This window comes from Achroia grisella, unplaced genomic scaffold (genome assembly GCF_030625045.1).
Source record: "Achroia grisella isolate CSIRO2021 unplaced genomic scaffold, CSIRO_AGI_Agris_v1 utg856, whole genome shotgun sequence".
NCBI lineage: Eukaryota > Metazoa > Arthropoda > Insecta > Lepidoptera > Pyralidae > Achroia > Achroia grisella.
This window is the reverse complement of record NW_026713045.1, coordinates 2,256,086-2,275,370: the sequence shown is the minus strand read 5'-3', so window position 1 is coordinate 2,275,370 and position 19,285 is coordinate 2,256,086. Positions and strand designations below refer to the sequence as shown.

The 19,285-nt window shown below is 31.2% G+C and overlaps 1 protein-coding gene across 1 annotated transcript; it reads left to right on the top strand.

Annotated features, from left to right (window-relative positions):
• The first annotated feature begins 8,160 nt into the window (after positions 1-8,160).
• On the top strand, positions 8,161-15,234 carry LOC131852660 (L-threonine 3-dehydrogenase, mitochondrial). Its single transcript, XM_059203370.1, has 4 exons — positions 8,161-8,355; positions 11,905-12,429; positions 13,756-14,022; positions 14,552-15,234. The coding sequence occupies exons 1-4, from the start codon at positions 8,259-8,261 to the stop codon at positions 14,686-14,688; spliced, it is 1,026 nt and encodes a 341-aa protein (XP_059059353.1). The 5' UTR covers positions 8,161-8,258; the 3' UTR covers positions 14,689-15,234.
• Positions 15,235-19,285: the final 4,051 nt, after the last annotated feature.

Here is a 19,285-nt window from a genome sequence, read left to right as displayed (position 1 = left end):
GGGAACCTAGTGGTTTATTATCCCGTAATCTACCTAAAGGTCCGACTTTGAATCTGGCTAACTCCAAAAACATTATGCGTCAATTTATACAACTGACTCTCACCGATATGAAATAAAGGATAGGATAGGATCACCCCCTGCCGCATTGGATTCAAATATACCATTTCAGAGTTAAAGATTCACACAATGTCTTTTATATGACAGCAGAGTTACTATATTCCAAAAACACATTTTTTATTAATTAAATCATGTGACATAGTGACGATTTTAAAAGTGGACATGCCTTACATGCCTTCTATGTCGCGAAAATATGGAGAAGAATTTCAAGTAGCGAACAATCTTTTTAAATCTGCTGAAATTCCAATTATATTTGTTTAAGGGTTCATTATATAGTTCACTCATAAATATAGATCAGTGGTAATGTACAATTACAATTAATTGCTTATGTGCAGTGTAAGAAAGTAATGGGCTTAGAAAATATAATTTAATTTATGCACATATTTAAGCAGATACGTACCATAGTGTCATAATTTAAAGCACTTTCTCTAGTTTATTAGTTAATATTTTGTGGTCATATAACTAGGCCTAAAATACAAATTAACTTATTTTAATAAATAAAATTAAGTATGGCTTATTTTTTTTACCGGAGGAAGGCATAAGTTTTTTTTTTGGCACTAACTATAGAAACTCATATTCTGTTGTTATTTTCATCGCATTTATATTTACCCCAGTCATCTGTCTGCTGTCAATCTAACCTAACTAATCCTTGTTGGAAATTCATTTCTTGACTATTTAACGCCTAAAGTATGCAGGGAAGGGTAGTGATAACAGGACGCGCGGAACAGGAACTTGATAGTTAATAAAGGAAGTTGGTAGTTTGAGGAACACGAGGAAACAATATTCATAACTGCAATGTATATTACAATTATGGAAGGATGTCGTTGAGAACCTGTATGTTCTATATAAGAACATACAGCTCCAGAATCCAGGATCGGGTAGTTCGCTAGAAAGGTATATATCTGTCTGTAAGATTGATTCTTATCTATTCTTCTAGAACAAACAAGAGCCTGTGATAGTGGTGATAGTAATATATATATATATATATATATATATATATATATATATATATATATATATATATATATACATTACAGGTACCAACAAGAATCAACGCAAGCAGTCAACGGGACGCACAATCACGGTACAGTTATCGCACTTGTCTCTAACTGTCGCTGATTGTCATCCCATGACGTTCTTGCACATGATTGTGGGCCAAATAGGTACTTGTTGACCTCGTAGGGTCAAAGAATGTTCCGCAAGCAAATTAAAGAATTATTCATTATCCTACAAATATTACAAACATGAATATTTTTAAAGATATTGAGTTTTGGATGCTTGAACGATAGATGAATTTTATACATATATGGTAATAAAATATTTGTATATAATATCCAACTTTAACGTATAAAAAGCTTTCTGTATTTTTATATAAAATTTGAGGTACCGTTTATTTTATTTAAAAGGGCTCTTTACCAAAAAACTCGATTCAATTAGACAAGTATAATATATACTTTATTTCACTTGTAACACTAAAAATAAAGATGGTTATACAAAAATGTGAGCAAGCGTGTACTTGTGAACTTATCTCTGAAAGAGATCTCTTCCAGCCAAACTAACACTGTGACAGAGATGGTAGTTAGCGGGTAACGATAGTGTCTTAATAAGTATATATCATAATATCTTAGAATTATAGTCATAAATTATATCTAGATATTAGCACATTTTATTTTCTAAGCTCTACCATGGGGATACATATACGGGTATATAATACTGAATTGTACAGAATATAGTTGCTCCACTAAGATGCAGAAGTCCAAAGAGTTCGTTAGTGAAAAGATTGATTTTTTCTTATTCATAGATTGATTTTGTAATATATATATTGGGTGATGTATTTTTATCTCCAAAGATAATAATAATACTTTATAAAATACGATAGAACTGTACCCATACGGGTAAAGATACTTTAGTTTTAAAGTGAATAAATTTAAAGTTTTAATTGGTTAGCTCAATAGGTTACGAAACATGTTATAAAATTTACACATAATATTATTGTCAATATTAATATTCATATTATCAATGCTAATGACCTTGATAGTCAAGCGGTTTAACATACGATATTGGCTTCCGTTGGTTGCGGGTTCGAACCGAAGTAACCATATATACCTACCATATATAGGTGTTATTTCATTTTTAAAAAGTAGATCGAGTAACGTACTAATATAAAGAATGTCAAATTCAGAACGACTTTTTTTTTATAGTCGGTTGAGAAGAGGGTAGCTCTTCTCAATACTATTTGTGCTAAGTAAGTATTTTTATGTCATTGGAATTATTAACAATCTGTGACGGCCCACTTGATGATAAATAATCATGATCAGCGTCGCTAATATACATGAACATCATTATGGGCATCACGGTATCATATTAAACCCGTGATACTACCCACGCATTCCTATTCTGGAGGTCTAAGATATCACGACTCTTATTCTATCCTTGTCTTCCTTAAAAACTGAAACAGTCTATATAGCAGTTTGCTTCATAAACTGAAACACAATTTACAAAGCAAATTGCTTGGTCGCTGAAATGGACTGACGTAAGATATACTATGTTTGCTGATTGTGAACAAATTCAAAGCATTTTATTTCTTTTGTTACACTGTTAATAAAAATAAATATGCACAGTCATCATTACAATTTTAATGTGGTTCACAAAGGCACACAAATATGACGTCATAAGTATTTTTGAGTGTTTAAATAACGTGAATGAAATAATTAACTTCTGCGCTAATTTCATATACCTAATATTAAGTAATTAAGACAGTACGAATTTCTTATGAATAAATTAGCATTTAAATTGATAATAATTAAATTACATACTTTTAGGTTCATATCTTAATTTATTTTTAATTTTATTACTATTACATTACCTACTTATGTTCTTATAACATATCTGTAATATGAAAATTTGGAACAAGTAGGTAAGTTTATATACAAGTTTCTCTTAATAAATGCTATTTAAACATGTGTATGTAGGTAGATATATGTTAACAAATGTTTATACTATATTTTATGTAGATTATTAAGATGTGTATTGTATTATTTAACTTCAGTAAATATACATCTGAAATACGATAAGTAAGTGGATAGACAAACCACATTGAAAGCTACTTGGTGTTTTGGGTACTTATAAGTATATACTCAATTTCGTGGCAATGTACCACAATATAGACATTAAAATCTGGTGAGGTTTCATTTTTTTACAACCAATTCCAAAATGTAGGGCGAAACTTATATTGCATTTATTTATGTAAATTTATAAGTTGGTATAATTATGTGTGGTATAACTATGCAAATCATCACCTTACGCTTTTAAAGGGTCGCCTAACATAGTTTGAATTCAATATTCTTATATAGAAAAAAAAGGTAATAACTATTCAAATTATCGCAAATATTCCAACAGTACCTGCTTCTCTGTACATCTATTTATAGATAATAGAGCACGACCACGGCCTTGGTAGTTTAGCAGTTTAGCTTTATTTCTTATGGTCGCGGGTTCGACCTCTCACGGTGCAAACATTTGTATTCATGAGTACGACTGTTTGTATCAGTCTGAGTTTTTTCTATGTATGTTATCTATGTATTTAAAAACATCTACGTATTTATATCAGTTGTCTAGTACCCATGACAACTTACCGTAAGACTAGATGGCGCTGTGTTAATTGTCCAGGGTTATTTTTTATAATTATTTACCCACGAGTATACTAAAACAGATTTATTTCACTCTCGTCATATATTAAAAGTCTGGAACTAATGATATAAAATGGTAAAAAGGGAATTGTTAGTAACATAGGCAATCAATTCTATTGTTGCGTCGTGTACTCTGTAAGTCCTGGATAACATTGTGAATTCAACATAATGAGCTGATTGACCTGATTCCATTCTCATACTTTCATCGTTCACTGGTGTCATCAGTGCTGGTAGTAATCACTCTTTTATCGTTCATAACAAAAAAACATATAATGTCACAGCAGTGGAAAGTTGGAACACGACTACTGCATGGATGCACACCAACACGCTACAGATACTTATCTTGTGCTTAGACCCTCTTACTACATGCTACATGTATGGCAGTTAGCTATAGGTTGTATTTTGTTTTATTAATAACGTAGCTGTGCCCTCGGCTATATTATTGTAAAGTTTCGTTAAAATCTATTTAGTTGTTTTTCCGTGAAAGAGCAACAAACATCGGTCCATCCATCCACACTCACAATCTTTCACGTTCATAATCTTAGTAAGATATAATTATAATATCATAAACAAACTAGGTAGATCACATACAAATTATTTGAACATTGTTTGACGTACCCAGTTTGTTACTAAATTTCTATTAAAAAGCTGGGTAAATAGGTACCTAGATACTGCAAATAATAATTCAAATTAAAAAAAAAAATCCTAAAGACATTTTAGCCGCATATGTAAGTCAAGTTTTTGTCATTCATATTTTTTTCCTTACCGTACAGTAGTCCAGTTCAGTGTTCAGATTCAATTGTGAAGAACTGGCAAGAAACTCAACAGATTTTTTTAAAGTTAGATTTTTTACATTTTATTTTTATATTTAACATTAAATCAAAATCAGTACAGCCGGCTAGGAAATTAATGAAGATTTCTTAAGATCTTCCGTTCATAAAAGTTTATAAAATTATTTTTAAATTACGAAGCAGTTTGCTTATACCACAAAAAGGTGTCTTTTTTGTACGTATACATACCTAATATTATTCACAAAACAAGCAGCGCGTAACCTCATTACTATTAGATAAAGTAGGTATTAGATATTCTTAAATCAGACTATACACGTGTTGTAACTAATTATATATCTTTTAACTTTACTTACAAAATATTTTGTATATTTTTTTCTTACATAAATTTAATTTGGGAATTGTTGTTTTCAAACATAACCATAATAATACCCTTGTGGTTCTTTAGTCAAAATTTAATGAAATAGGATGAGACAGAGGTCCACGCATAGACCAAGCAAACGATTTTGTCTTCCTAATTCATTATTTTGGCTTAAAATGTCATAAGTTTTTATTTTAACTGAATCCAAACAAGGACTATTTTTTTATGTCGTAAACAAACATACGGTAACAAATAAGCATACGGTCCATCTGATGGTAAACGGTTACCGTTGCCGCTTATAAAACCAGGGGTGTCTGTCTGACTTCTTGAAGTAATTCTCTATAGATCTGTTAATTCTTTTGATTGTTGAACTGAACTGTATTTTTCTTTACCCGTGACTACTTACGCTGTATCACCAGTAGTGTACCTATTTGAATAATTATTTTTTTAAAGAAAAAGGCAAAATTGTGTATTTTACCACAACACACAAAATTTTTTTTTAATTACTTTTATAAAAGAAAAACGAGATATTTGTCTTTATAATTAAATAATCATCGTCATGATTTTTATTGAAACCGATTTTAATTTTACGATACAAATAAACAAATTCTCCCTTTATTTTTCGTCATGAAACAAATAATCAAATTACCTACCTCCTCGAACTTATTCCTCGCTTTCCCATAATTGATGTCAGACTTTTCCAAAAAACAAACAGATTATTACTGGAAACTTAATAAAATATTATTACATAAATCTACTTAACTTTGTCCAATATCCGATTATCACTTCAAACTAAAACAAGAATGATTAAAACTGCAACGTTTCTGCGTTAGCGGTCGCGATCGTAAAAAATGCAGGTATTTACGCAGGTATACCTTAGTGTCAGTTAGTGTCAACAACAATCCTTGTACAAGCGAGACTTATGGTAGCCAAACACGAACTGGGATGCGAAGTCTATTTCGCATGTAAACACCAGACTTTCGGTTCACAGTTCGATGCACATCAGGTAACTTTATCTTTCACCATTGTGGCGCGTGCCGGAGGTATATATACGTAACTGACTTAATCTTGCAGAAGGGCAACTTCGTAAATCCAAACTGCAATAGATATTACTTGAATATTAATTTACTTATTTTTTTATTAACTGTGTCCTCCACTATTTGTAAAATCCTTCATAAAAATGAACATGTCCATGATTAGGTAATCTTATTTATTGTCACAAAATATGTTTATTAGTTAACCAAATTTACTTGGATAGGTAAATCCCGTGCACGTTTTCACTTTTAAAAGACTGAACGATTTTGGTCGTGGTACAGAGAAACGAAACGGCACTAAGAAAACCTCATAAATCCTATTGCTCATGTTCTTTGTAGCGAAAGTACAACTTTAGGAAGAAAAGAGCTAAAATAGAGGATTAATATATGTATATAGGGATCCTGTCATTACTAAAGTTAAGTGTTGGCTGTGGTAAGTTGCATTATTTATACGCCTTAAATATTTCGGAAATAAAACGAATTCAAAGAAAATTTACTTTAAGAAGATAAACTTACATGTACCTCTTATGTATGTTTGTTCCTTAAATCAATAATACATAGATATGATAGATAGATATTCAGAAACATAGTAGATATGTGCTATATTATATCTTTAAGATTCCAGAAACAATAAAGTAGATAACACTTCTGTTAATAGTTAACTTAGTCTTTGACAAGAAATTGCAAAATAAAGAATGCTAAAACACATTGCATGTGATTAATCTCAGATGGGGTAACAAGGAAGGGTGTTTGACTTGGACAATAAAATTGACATGTTCTACGTATTGTTTAATTGCTCAATTTTCTGCAATATACTGCACATTCTTGTATACAAGCAAATGTTTTCCACTTTATTATTTCTTTACTAACTACTAGGCAATTTGCTTACATTTTCTCTAATCTATTCTTCTTTTGTAATATTAATTTTAATAGCATATTTAACAATACAACTAAAATTATCGTGTCTTACTTCAATTACATTTAACTCGGTATGAACTGCCTCTCTGTCGGTAATTATTTCGTTTTTGTTTAGGAATTTTTAGTTTTGTGATAATTAGGTTAGATATAATGAGATTGACATATGTATTTAGTGACAAAAATCCTAATTAGTTCTACATAATGTAAAGAACTAGGTATGAATTATATTGTTATTACCTATATGTTATTTAGATAGTCATGGTTCACTGGACATTTATTAGTCATTTAGTATTTTCAAGCAATTTCCACCACACACGACAACCATATAAAAGCAACTCACAGCGACAGTATTTTGAAATCAATTGCCACATGAAATATAAAAAAAAAACATTCATACAACTATCTTTCATAATAAGACTTGCAACCTGCACTTCCTTCGAAATTGCGGTTACTTATGAACAGCGGCAGACAATGACCATCAAAAGTGCATATACACTCTGTTATAAAAGGTATAAAGTAGTATAAAGGTAGGTAAGGTAAATACATTGTTTATTGAAAAAATATCATAAAAGCAGAATAAAGTACAAACAGTAGATATGCCCATCGTGGTGATCTCCCCAAGAATTCGTCATTCGTATTATATATAGGTACTTCGAAAAAAAATGTTCTTCAATCATATTTGTATGCGTAATTGCAGAACACAGTGAATCTTATTATTTGTTCTAAGAGCTTTGCAACCTTTATTTCACAACTAAAGAATTAACATTAGTAATGTTAAAAAATATTATCATGCTAGAAAAATATATAAAAATAATCATAATAAAACTTGTCGCGCTCTAAATAAATAAAAAATTTCATTAATAAATCATCATATTTATTAATATAAATGCTAATTTAGTCTGTTACAGATTAGTACCTATGTCTTAAATATTTATTCAATTTTATAGTTAATAACTATAACCACGTTTTAATCCCACTCTACGTTAGATGACTAAATATATAACTCAATGTTTATATTCATAACTACACTTTGATTAAGTATTCACGTGGTTGCTATCCGCGTTAATAATTCAATGCCATGAACACAAATATGAACATTCGTAAATACAGACCTGCTGGCGGCATCAATACAATTCATGCTAAACTACGTTATGTCAGCAGCCTATCGAGCAGGCTTCATTTTACTAACGGCTGTTCATACGATTTCATCTTTACGTAGAGCTAGCCGCACAACCTGTTTCTGCGCCTATCGGAACAGGCCCCATTACTGTGCCCAGTTAATAACCTTTTCTGTTATAAGTCAGTAGGTTTATCGTACGGTTAACTTAGCTAAAACATAAATCAAGAAACACTAATGATGTTAGTTAGGAATTTTTGCAAAAATTCTGTGATACACATTAGACGGTATTCTGTAGATGCTTTGACAAAGAAGCCGAAAATTCTAATCACAGGTAAGTTATGTTTTTATTAACTTTTATGGCCAATATTGACAGAAATGGAAAGTAGAATATATGTTACCCAAGTCATAATACATAACTGTATTCATAAAATAATATAATTACCTACAACTATTTCATTAGAAATTGTTTTCTTGAGTGAATGAAAATGCCTTTATCGCAACGTTACGCTGTGTTAAGTAACCTGTACATACGTATAATACGATAATATAACATTTTATTCAGTAGGAATCGTACAGTGAAATCGTAAATTTTAAATTAAATTTATAAAACCGTGCTTTTCGTTTCGCCTATTCGGTAATAAAATAAGCATTGTGTGATCGGGATTTATTTATTAAGAGAGTGGAGTATCTTATTCCATTTATTATGTATATATTTATTATATACTTATATTAGCTATCGTTTTTGTTTTAATATCGAATGTTACGTTTGATGTATTTTAATATGTACATATCTATCTACTCAATAAATAACTAAGATATACACGTATCAATTTTTTTTATATAAAACATAGACTCTACATTTCATGATCATACTGTAGATAATAATAAAATTCAATATGGAAATGTACCAAATCTTATAATCAAATAGTTAAATGGCAAAAATCATTGGCAAACTTGCTTTTGAATAATTATTCTGCGATTCAAGGGCAACGCTAAACTTTTTATAAAAGTTAACGTAAATGGTCCGAGATCCCGCTGCAGAATCAGTGTACCCATCGAGTGTTTGCTGAAAACCAAATTTTTACACATATTTATCATTAGGAGAATTTATATCTACCAGGTTGCCTATCAAAATGTGGCCGCTAGTATTTTTAATTAAATTATTAATAATTCATAATCCGTAAGAAATTTCATTGACTTGTTTTTTCAGTAAAATGTTGTTTACTTTACGGCAACATCTATAAAGACTGGGAAAAATCATGGTTGCCGTTGCGCACCTGGCCGCACCTCTTCGCAGCCAGGTGTACACAGGTATTTTATTACATTTATACACCCACAACGTACATTCATAATTTATATATCAAATTAAAGCTAATTTTTTTCTGTTTATTATCGTATACGGTTGCCTAATTAAATCTGGCCGCAAATAAGGGTTGCTGGCTATTAAATATAGTAAATATTAAAAGTAGAGTGAAAGAGAGCTAGCGCGTAACACCACTAGTCAAACGAGGATAGCGATTGCCAGCTGTCGGACAGTTTAAAGCCATTGCGCATGCGTCAAATGCTATTGTTCTCAACCTCCGATTCAAACAATAGTAGGTACGCCTCAAAATAATAAATACTCCAAAAGAAACGTCTTTCTTTTCAAAATAAAAAATTAAATATTTTCTTACAACCAAACAATAACATTAGAGAACACTTTTTAAATGAAGCATTATCAAAGTCTAGTACATTGCATTTTTTGTCGCACAGAAAACACGCCTTCATCTTTATAAATTTTATTTCGCACTGATGAGATTGATAATTTTTCGATGCACAAATGAAACAGCAATATATTATGTTGTGTATTACGTACTCCAAAACAGCGTGATTTTTAACTTAGAATAAAAGTCGCAACTGATCCATTGAGAACACTAGCATCTGACGCATGCGCAATGGCTTTAAACTGTCCGACAGCTGGCAATCGCTATCCTCGTTTGACTAGTGGTGTTACGCGCTAGCTCTCTTTCACTCTACTTTTAATATTTACTATATTTAATAGCCAGCAACCCTTATTTGCGGCCAGATTTAATTAGGCAACCGTATATGATAATAAACAGAAAAAAATTAGCTTTAATTTGATATATAAATTATGAATGTACGTTGTGGGTGTATAAATGTAATAAAACCATACCTGTGTACACCTGGCTGCGAAGAGGTGCGGCCAGGTGCGCAACGGCAACCATGATTTTTCCCAGTCTTTATAGATGTTGCCGTAAAGTAAACAACATTTTACTGAAAAAACAAGTCAATGAAATTTCTTACGGATTATGAATTATTAATAATTTAATTAAAAATACTAGCGGCCACATTTTGATAGGCAACCTGGTAGATATAAATTCTCCTAATGATAAATATGTGTAAAAATTTGGTTTTCAGCAAACACTCGATGAGTACACTGATTCTGCAGCGGGATCTCGTACTATAAAATATGCGTGGTGCCTACGTAAGAAATCCATCTACACGCACGTCTGAAATCCGCGGTTTTAAACGAAGTAGGTAGGTACGTATAGAAACTGTATCTGTAATTTTTCTGTATAATAGGTATGTTTTATTTCATTATTCATATTATTTTGTATATAAACAACACCAAAACAAGTATTTTTATGATTTCAGTTATATCTTTCTCAGTAATTAGGTTTAGACATTAAATTAAGACTTAAAATTCTGTATATTACGTAATCAAATAACATCAATTTCTCTACTTTAAACTTAAATAATAATAAATCATACAAAACAGACAACATCTGTTTTGTATGAGTTAAATACAAAACACAGAATTATTTGTTCAAGTGTGAATTTCAGTGACAACGATACCAACACAATGCCCGTTACCCAAAGGTCATGCATATTACAGAGAAAGCTAAATTAGTTTCCGTGGAGGCTGTCAAGTTCGTCATTATTAGAAATATATCGAATATAACGCCCCCCTACCCTTCACTGGAAAGTAGCCGTTTTCTGGTCATAATGTAACAATCTTATGGCTGTTTTGAAACCCAAAATTATTGCTAAGATTCTTCCCTCTCATTTTTCAAAAAAGGAAATTGTTAAATATATTTTATGTTAATAACTATAAACATGCCATATATCGTACAAAACTGATGATACATAATCCGACTCTTGACAATATTACTTACTACTTAATGTTAATGTAGTACCTAGAACTGCATAATTAAAAATTAGTCTATAGATGGAATACCTATAAGTAATTACTTAATCGCATAATAATAAGTACGATTTTAGTTTAATGTCAATTAATCGGTTTGATTTCTTTCTTACGATTAGTATCATAGTAAAATAAGCAGAATCTTATTACCTACTAGTTTTTCCAACCTATACTCTTATTATTCATCGTCATTTATTTTCCTACGTTATTTGTTTGTTATTTGAGAACTAAGACTATTAAAATAGTAATTCTGTGCAAATACGCAGTAGTATTATGTAAGTTTACTGTTTACCTTTACCTATTACGTTGTTATGATTCCATGTTTACTAAAATGCAATAACAAGTAATTACCTACAACAACATAATAAAACTGACAGGTATGCAATTATACGAAAGTGCTGAGTGAATGTTGTGTTATGTTATATTATTACAGATAAGCGGGAAAATACATACTATTATAAGTATATTCAGTACTTTTATATTAACAAATATGGATTCATAAATCCGGTCTCTCTCTCGGTCCGGCGTCTCGGGGGAACCGGAAATTCGGCGTCTTCCCCTATTATTACTCAAAGAGTAGTAAAGTTAAGCTTAATTATATAAAAACATTATCCGACAATTATTGAAAAAACTATACGCTTGTCGTGTACTATATGAATTATTTTTTCATTACAGGTGGACTAGGCCAACTAGGAGTCGAGTGTGCCAAGTATCTTCGAGGAAAATACGGCACCGAGAACGTCATACTATCCGATATAATAAAACCAACAAGCGATATCGTCAACGATGGCCCTTATCTTTTCGTAGATATTTTAGACTTTAAAGGGCTTCAGAAAATTGTAGTGGACCATAGGGTTGATTGGCTAATACATTTTTCAGCGTTACTTAGCGCAATAGGGGAGCAAAACGTTCCGTTAGCAGTCAGAGTCAATATAGAAGGAATGCACAACGTTATAGAATTAGCAAAACAATATAAACTTAGAATATTTGTGCCAAGCACGATAGGAGCGTTCGGTCCTGATTCTCCTAGAAACCCTACGCCGAATGTAACTATACAAAGACCTAGAACAATATATGGTGTTTCTAAAGTACACGCGGAGTTGCTGGGTGAATACTATTTCTATAGATTTGGTTTAGACTTCAGATGTCTGAGGTTTCCTGGAGTTATATCAAGCGACCCGCCCGGCGGCGGTACAACAGGTATGCTCACCTGATTTAATTTAACATTACCGGCTTTATATTTTCATTTTTATTAAATATGACTGGTTCACATTATTATAAAATATGTATCAAGTTAAGAGTTTTATTTATGGGTACTTGGGTTAAATTTATTTAGTGTAGTACATTTTCCCCATATGCAAAATAAAACCTTCATTTATAATACTTCTATAAAGAAAAAAGCGTTATACCTACCTATAAGAGTACCGTTGCGAACAGGTAATGAAATTAGACCATAGCTAATGGTCAATAGTTCATAAACTCAACTGTGTTTTAATTTCCATAATATATATATATATATATATATATTTAATTGGTCTGCTAAACAAGCTGAGACAGCCCACCTAATGGCAATCGGTAACCATTACCTATAGATATACATAGGTACATGAACAACACTACGGTACGGTGAGTGGTTTACGGGTGTTATATTTAACACCCGTAAACCACTCATGCGTTGCCATTCTAGAGAACTCCCATGTCAAGCTTCTTACCCTGTAATTTCAATGTCTAAGCAGCATCCTACAACCTACACACAGTTCACAATGCAAACTGCTTGACGACTGGAATGGGCTAGACTGCATACGACTATTTACAGTTTCTGCAATATACCTAAATAAGGGAACTGTGAGTCCTGCGTAGATGTTTCAATTAAACATAAAAATATAATCAATGAACAACTATGAACCGCATAGAGATGTACACTACGCTCTTGCTGTTAAATGATAAGCACTACTTAATTATTTCTATATAAAAGTACACAAAGACGTTTCCCTAATTAGAATTCTGTTCGGTTTCCTAATTAACATAAATGTTCACACCATTAAAAGATGAAATCGAAACAACATAAAATAAACAGCCGATTTCGAATCTAGTGTGTTTAAGTGGTAGTACAATACAATTAATAATAATATTGTTTTGAAAGAATAATTTTTATAAAGAGCTCGTCTCTCTACAAATAAAAATATTTATTCATCCGGTCGATCTATATGGTCTATAGCCAATTCGATCATCTTTGGACGCAATCATTAACTTCCTTACAAATCCGGGGTAGTGCTTGCTACCCCGTAGTTAAGGACGGCGTCCAAAGATGATCAATTACTTCCCGCGGGAACATCAGCCATTTGAGCAAATCCTCTAAAATTATTAACGGAAAAATACCTACGCAGAGAAAATACATTCGTCACATAAACCTTGTTTTTAAATTCGCTTGAAAATAACACACATGTCATAAATTTCGTTATACAATAGACATTACAGAATGCCGTAATTTCCCAACCGTAAACAGCAATGTACCTTTGTTTTCAGATTACGCTATAGCAATTTTCCATGACATTCTTCGGAAAGGGCAATACGAGTGCTACTTGAAGCCGGACACGAGGCTTCCAATGATGCACGTGAAGGATGCTCTCAGAGCATTGTCGGAGTTTCTAGAAGTACCCAATACGAAGCTTATTAGGAGAGTATATAATGTGACCTCTATGAGTTTTACACCTGAAGAGCTAGTGGACGCCATGTCGCGTCATGTATCAGATTTGAAGATTACTTATAGACCTGACAGTAGGCAAGACATTGGTGAGTAAATTAGAACCTCCATTAAATAATTACAATACTTAGATATTGTTATCTATAATACTACAATACCACCGATTCGCTGTTTTGTGCACTGCGGTGTTACGATGTCACATCCAGTAATTTAAATAAGTACAAGATATAGATACGGGAATATTTTATAATTAAGAAATAACTTCTATTTTTAATATGTACTACAATAGATGACTGAGTTATGACTGACCCTTAATAAACTATATTTATTGATCTCTATGTATAAAAATTACTTTGTAAATAAAGTATTTTTTCTAAGACTAAACCATTTTAATGAGACTTAAAAAAGAAGTAGGTTGTTTTATATTATTTTACGCATGTTTTCTTGTGTTTTTGTTATTTTTTCCGCAAATGATAGTTCCTCCAGTCAATCTTAGTTTCACTCTAATTTAATTTTTACGAATAAAACACTTTTTTTAATTTAATAGAAGATCTATACAATAAAATATATAAAACCTTTTGTTTTGTTCGGGGATTCTAATTTTTCTTTAATTTTTAGCTGATTCATGGCCGCAAGTGTTTGACGACAGCGAAGCACGCCGTGACTGGAATTGGAAACCAGAAGTAGACTTAGAAAATCTGGTCAAACTTATGATGAAAGAGGTCAAGGAAAAAATTGCTTTGAATGGTGTATAACGTATAAGTAGACAATGTTTAATAGATCCCGTTTTGGTGTTCGAATAGATTAAAACAATATACCTAATTATGCAGATACTAATATTATTAATAGGCAAAGGACTCTACACTAATTGATATGATACAACAGGGAACTGAGCAAGTAATCACTTTGTCAACGGACTACTAACTTACAATTATTGCATATCACTTTGTCGATACCGTACTAGAACAGGGATGCTGTCAAGATCATGCAGTGGAAGTTAACAACAGTGTGAGTTGTGAGTTACGTCAAGGGATGTTTTGCTAGTTACTGAGATGCTATATCAATGGGCATAAAAAGTACGAAACTAATAATTATCGCCAATAGCATTAGTGTTTAATTAACAGTACAATCCAAGTTTGTCGTATGAACGGCGAAGTTTGTTTGACTCTATTTTCTCATTTAGTCTTTCGTTTAGGTCCTTGTGCTGTTTTATTTAAGCACTTACCATCTGTGAGACAAACGTTTTCTGGTTGTGAAAAAAATACCTCAAAAATATACGAATTAATATGATTAACACATTATACAGATAGTTAAAGAATATATATGTATATTTTTATAATAAGATGTATTTAAGGGGGTCTTCCTATGTGACGGCCTGTTTTTTAGGGATATTTTAGGATTTTTTTTCTACGACCAGTAAATATTTAGAGCTTCAAGTTTTTTATCATTTATTAACACATATTTGGACAGTATTAATATAAAATTTCAGCTAAAAAATATTCAGTCAAACTAGAGTTACAGCGCTCTGAACACCCCCGCCTCGAAAAAAAGAGCTCCCACTTCCTCCACGATTCCGGCTGAATAAAAAAAAAAAAAACGAATTTGTATTAAAAGCACGGAATGAATAATCAAATGAATATAAAAAAAATATTTTTGATAGACATTTGAAATAAAAGTTGCAAATTAGTTTTTTTTTTGTTTTTTGCTATAAAAAAATCGAAGTTTTGAAAATTTTCGATTGATAATAGTATACATATATTGAGTGTGCCCTGTAAATTTCAAGTATTCGGTCCAGCCGTTTCTGAGATACAATGGAGGAAAGTTTGAAAAACACAGTTTTGAGAAAAACGCGTTTAAAGTTTCAAGTCCGTTAAAACTATTAAAATATCAACTTACTCTCAATCGGCGATATATATTCCTTCCTCTTCCTCGTGAAACTCTTTTAAAGCAGATTGTTCAGCTCTTGAGTCAATCCTGGCTTGTTTAACGACATCACTTACGCGCCGCTCAGAGCGTAAGATTCGCTTTTCATCCCGTTTCTCAACATACGCTTGGGCTTCACGACCAACAGGGCATCCCATAATCGACATAACTTTTAAAATACCTTGAAAACCTTCATTAAAGATATTAACTGCTCAGTAACTAGCAATTTCAACAACTTTGGGACCAGAATGAAGATGTTTAGGAGCGAAAGTCCAAATCAAAGAATTCAAAGATTCGTTATTGTTTTGTGTCTCTGCTCCTAAACAACGAAACTTAAAATTTCGAAAATATATAAATGATTGTTTATCGTGATGAAATTGTATTAGGTAACTGACAAAATTGACGTTTTCATCAGAAGAACATTCGTTGCCCAAACCTCAATATTTTTTTATATCTGCAGGCTAAATAGTATTCAGTAAACAAACATTTTATACATACCTCTTACTACGTCTCAATTACTGTCACCTAGATTTATATAGATACATACTTATTGCCCAATACACCGTTTGTATATCAAAACATATACATATGATATCATAGTATGCTATTAGATATTCATTATTGATTAATCTGACTATATATTTGAATTAGAAGTAGGTCACAATTTTTATTGTTTCAATATATATATATTCATTCGCGTGTAATTTCGGTGGTAATACACGTTTAGCTAGGTTTCAAGTATTCTTAATATCAAACAAAACATGGCTCAATTCGTAGTCACACCTATTTGAGTACACAAGTATGAGGATTTACCGGTAAAGTTTCATCCATACTCTTCTTACATACTACAATAATCATACGTATTGGTGTTGACACTTCAAGCCTAATTGAACATTATTGCAATATCCTTTTTAATATACATATAAAAATAAACCAATATAGCAAACAATATCTGCCAACGAACGGTAAAATATTTTGATTATTGCGGTTTAGTACAGAAACGAAATCACTGTAACATGTTAAATTAGTATCAGTTTGCTAAACATTATCATTTTCTGGGTAATTCTTTAGAAATAATTAACCAATGTCCGCAGTCCTTAAAAATCCACATATGTATCAACAACATTGATTGTCATTTAATAGTTTTCAGAACCAGTAAAAGCAATTGCGTTTTAGCCACTATTCGACTAAAATGTTTTATTTTTAAATATTAATTAAATACAATATTTTTAATATTAAAAAATAAAAAACATTTCTTTGTGATTTGGTATCGTCTGTGGCATATGTATAACATACAGAATAGAAGATAAGAGATACAGAGATACAGATAGAAGCAAAGTGCTGCCATCTGCAGTCAATTAGGGACTATCATTAGCATGGTTAATTTCACTTCACTTCAATACGCGAATGTTGGCAGACTCGTCTATTCATTAGTTTACAAAATATAAAAATACATATTATTTAAGTATCTAGGCAAACATTAAACTTAAAGTAATGACTCCCAAAAATCACATAATCACACTACGACTCAGTCTTCCATTTGTTACTCAAAAGCAACACGTTCTCTTAAATATACATATTATATTAATTATTAACAATATTTCTTAAGCGATGGACGTTAGTTTATGGTAGTAATTTATTACCATTGTCTAGGCGTGTCCTTCTAATTTCGAATTAAAAAAATAAAAAAATATTATCGCTACAATAAACAAATTATTCAATTACAAAGATATATTTTACAAATTAAAAAAAAATAGGAGTAAAATTTAAAAGGCATAAGAGTCATTATGCATACAGAAAAAAAAACAACTAGGTTTGTTGCTTATTCTACTAAAGCTTTCATGATTTAAGAAGCTTTCCTATCTAAATATTGCAACGTTGCAATTACTCGCACATTCCCGTTAAGTTACGTGGATTGTTCTTGTAACTATACAGAAGAAATTACTTGCATAGCCTACTTAGTATTAATGCTAGAATTTTGTGGAGTTTATTGTTGTAGATGTACATTATATAGAGAACTATCTACTTAGTCATTTAAAACTCGTAAATATTTGACTATAAACTTTCACACGGCTCACAACAAAACCCCATTATAAACAAAAATAAACAGTGTATAAAGAATAAAATAGACCTGTGAATGAATAGTCCTAACTACACGACACACGTTTTTATACAATACTCATAAATTTTAGGAACTGGACTTTAAAATCAGAATAATAGAGTCGTTTTCCCAAAATATGTAGTTTTTAATTAATGCCGTATTGTATTAAGGCTGCGATATATACAGTCTCCGCAGAATATAAAATTAATATTAACAACATACCATTTCGAGACTAAATACATGTCATAAATATACACTTATATAGACAATACTACAGCGTATTTGTAAACTATGGCACTTAATTATAATGTAATAATTGATGTCTATTGTATTTACTAATATTGTCCACCCCATTGGGGAAAAGGCCGTAGATTATGAGGCAATTGAGAGTGTATTTTCGCGAAAAAAGAGGTAACAATGATCCGAGTGTCTGAATGATTATGTTTACAATACATCATTTAATATAATTTTCAGTAACAATATATTTATATTTTTTACTGTAGTCTACTTATGTTAATATTATGACTTATAGTTAGGTAGGCAATATGAATCAAATGGATGGTAAGCTTATATAAGTATTGTATTGATGGTAAGTTTCACGAAAATGAATCTACGTACATTTCAAAAATAATTCTTATTATGAAGGTACCAACAGAGTTAGATATGGATTTTATTAAAATTAACTTATGTAAAAAATATGGTAGTTATATTGCAAATATATGCATTGTCAAACATTTTCATGTTTGAACCAGTATTAATTTTCGTCATTGTCCTCTTACGATGTACTTTTACATCACATATCAAAATATATGATTTATAATACTAAATTAAATATGGACACAGATTTACATTACATATGTCTGAGACGGCCTTTAAAGAACAATTTAAATGTCTCATAACTGGTAGAAAAACATTTATCGTTTTATATGTAGTATACAACATATGTAGGCTAATTTCTATTATGTACCTTATAATGGTACCATTTATCAGAAACTCATCTGTATAAAAAAAAGCGACACGAAGATAATCTATGGCATTATGTAATTACGGCATCATAATAATATTTTATTCTATTTATAAAGATCGCCACTAACGACACATAGGTACTATGTTTGAATTCTGCGTTATAAAAATATCAATATGCTCCTATTTCGTAAATGACAAAATCTGTTGATACCATTATATGCCTATATTAAACTGGATGATAAACTACAATATTCTCTCAGCACAAGATACGCGGTCCCGGATCTTATATTACTGATTGCGCCGCCCGTGTGACGTTAAAGCTGCATAAGAATTATGCTTAAAAATCGTAAGAACACTTAACA

Bases quoted from the DNA above. Each gene is read 5' to 3' on its own strand.
- LOC131852660 (XM_059203370.1), top strand. From the start codon at position 8,259: ATGATGTTAGTTAGGAATTTTTGCAAAAATTCTGTGATACACATTAGA. The intron at 8,356-11,904 runs GTAAGTTATGTT...TTTTCATTACAG, and splicing joins GCCGAAAATTCTAATCACAG to GTGGACTAGGCCAACTAGGA. The intron at 14,023-14,551 runs GTGAGTAAATTA...TTTAATTTTTAG, and splicing joins TGACAGTAGGCAAGACATTG to CTGATTCATGGCCGCAAGTG.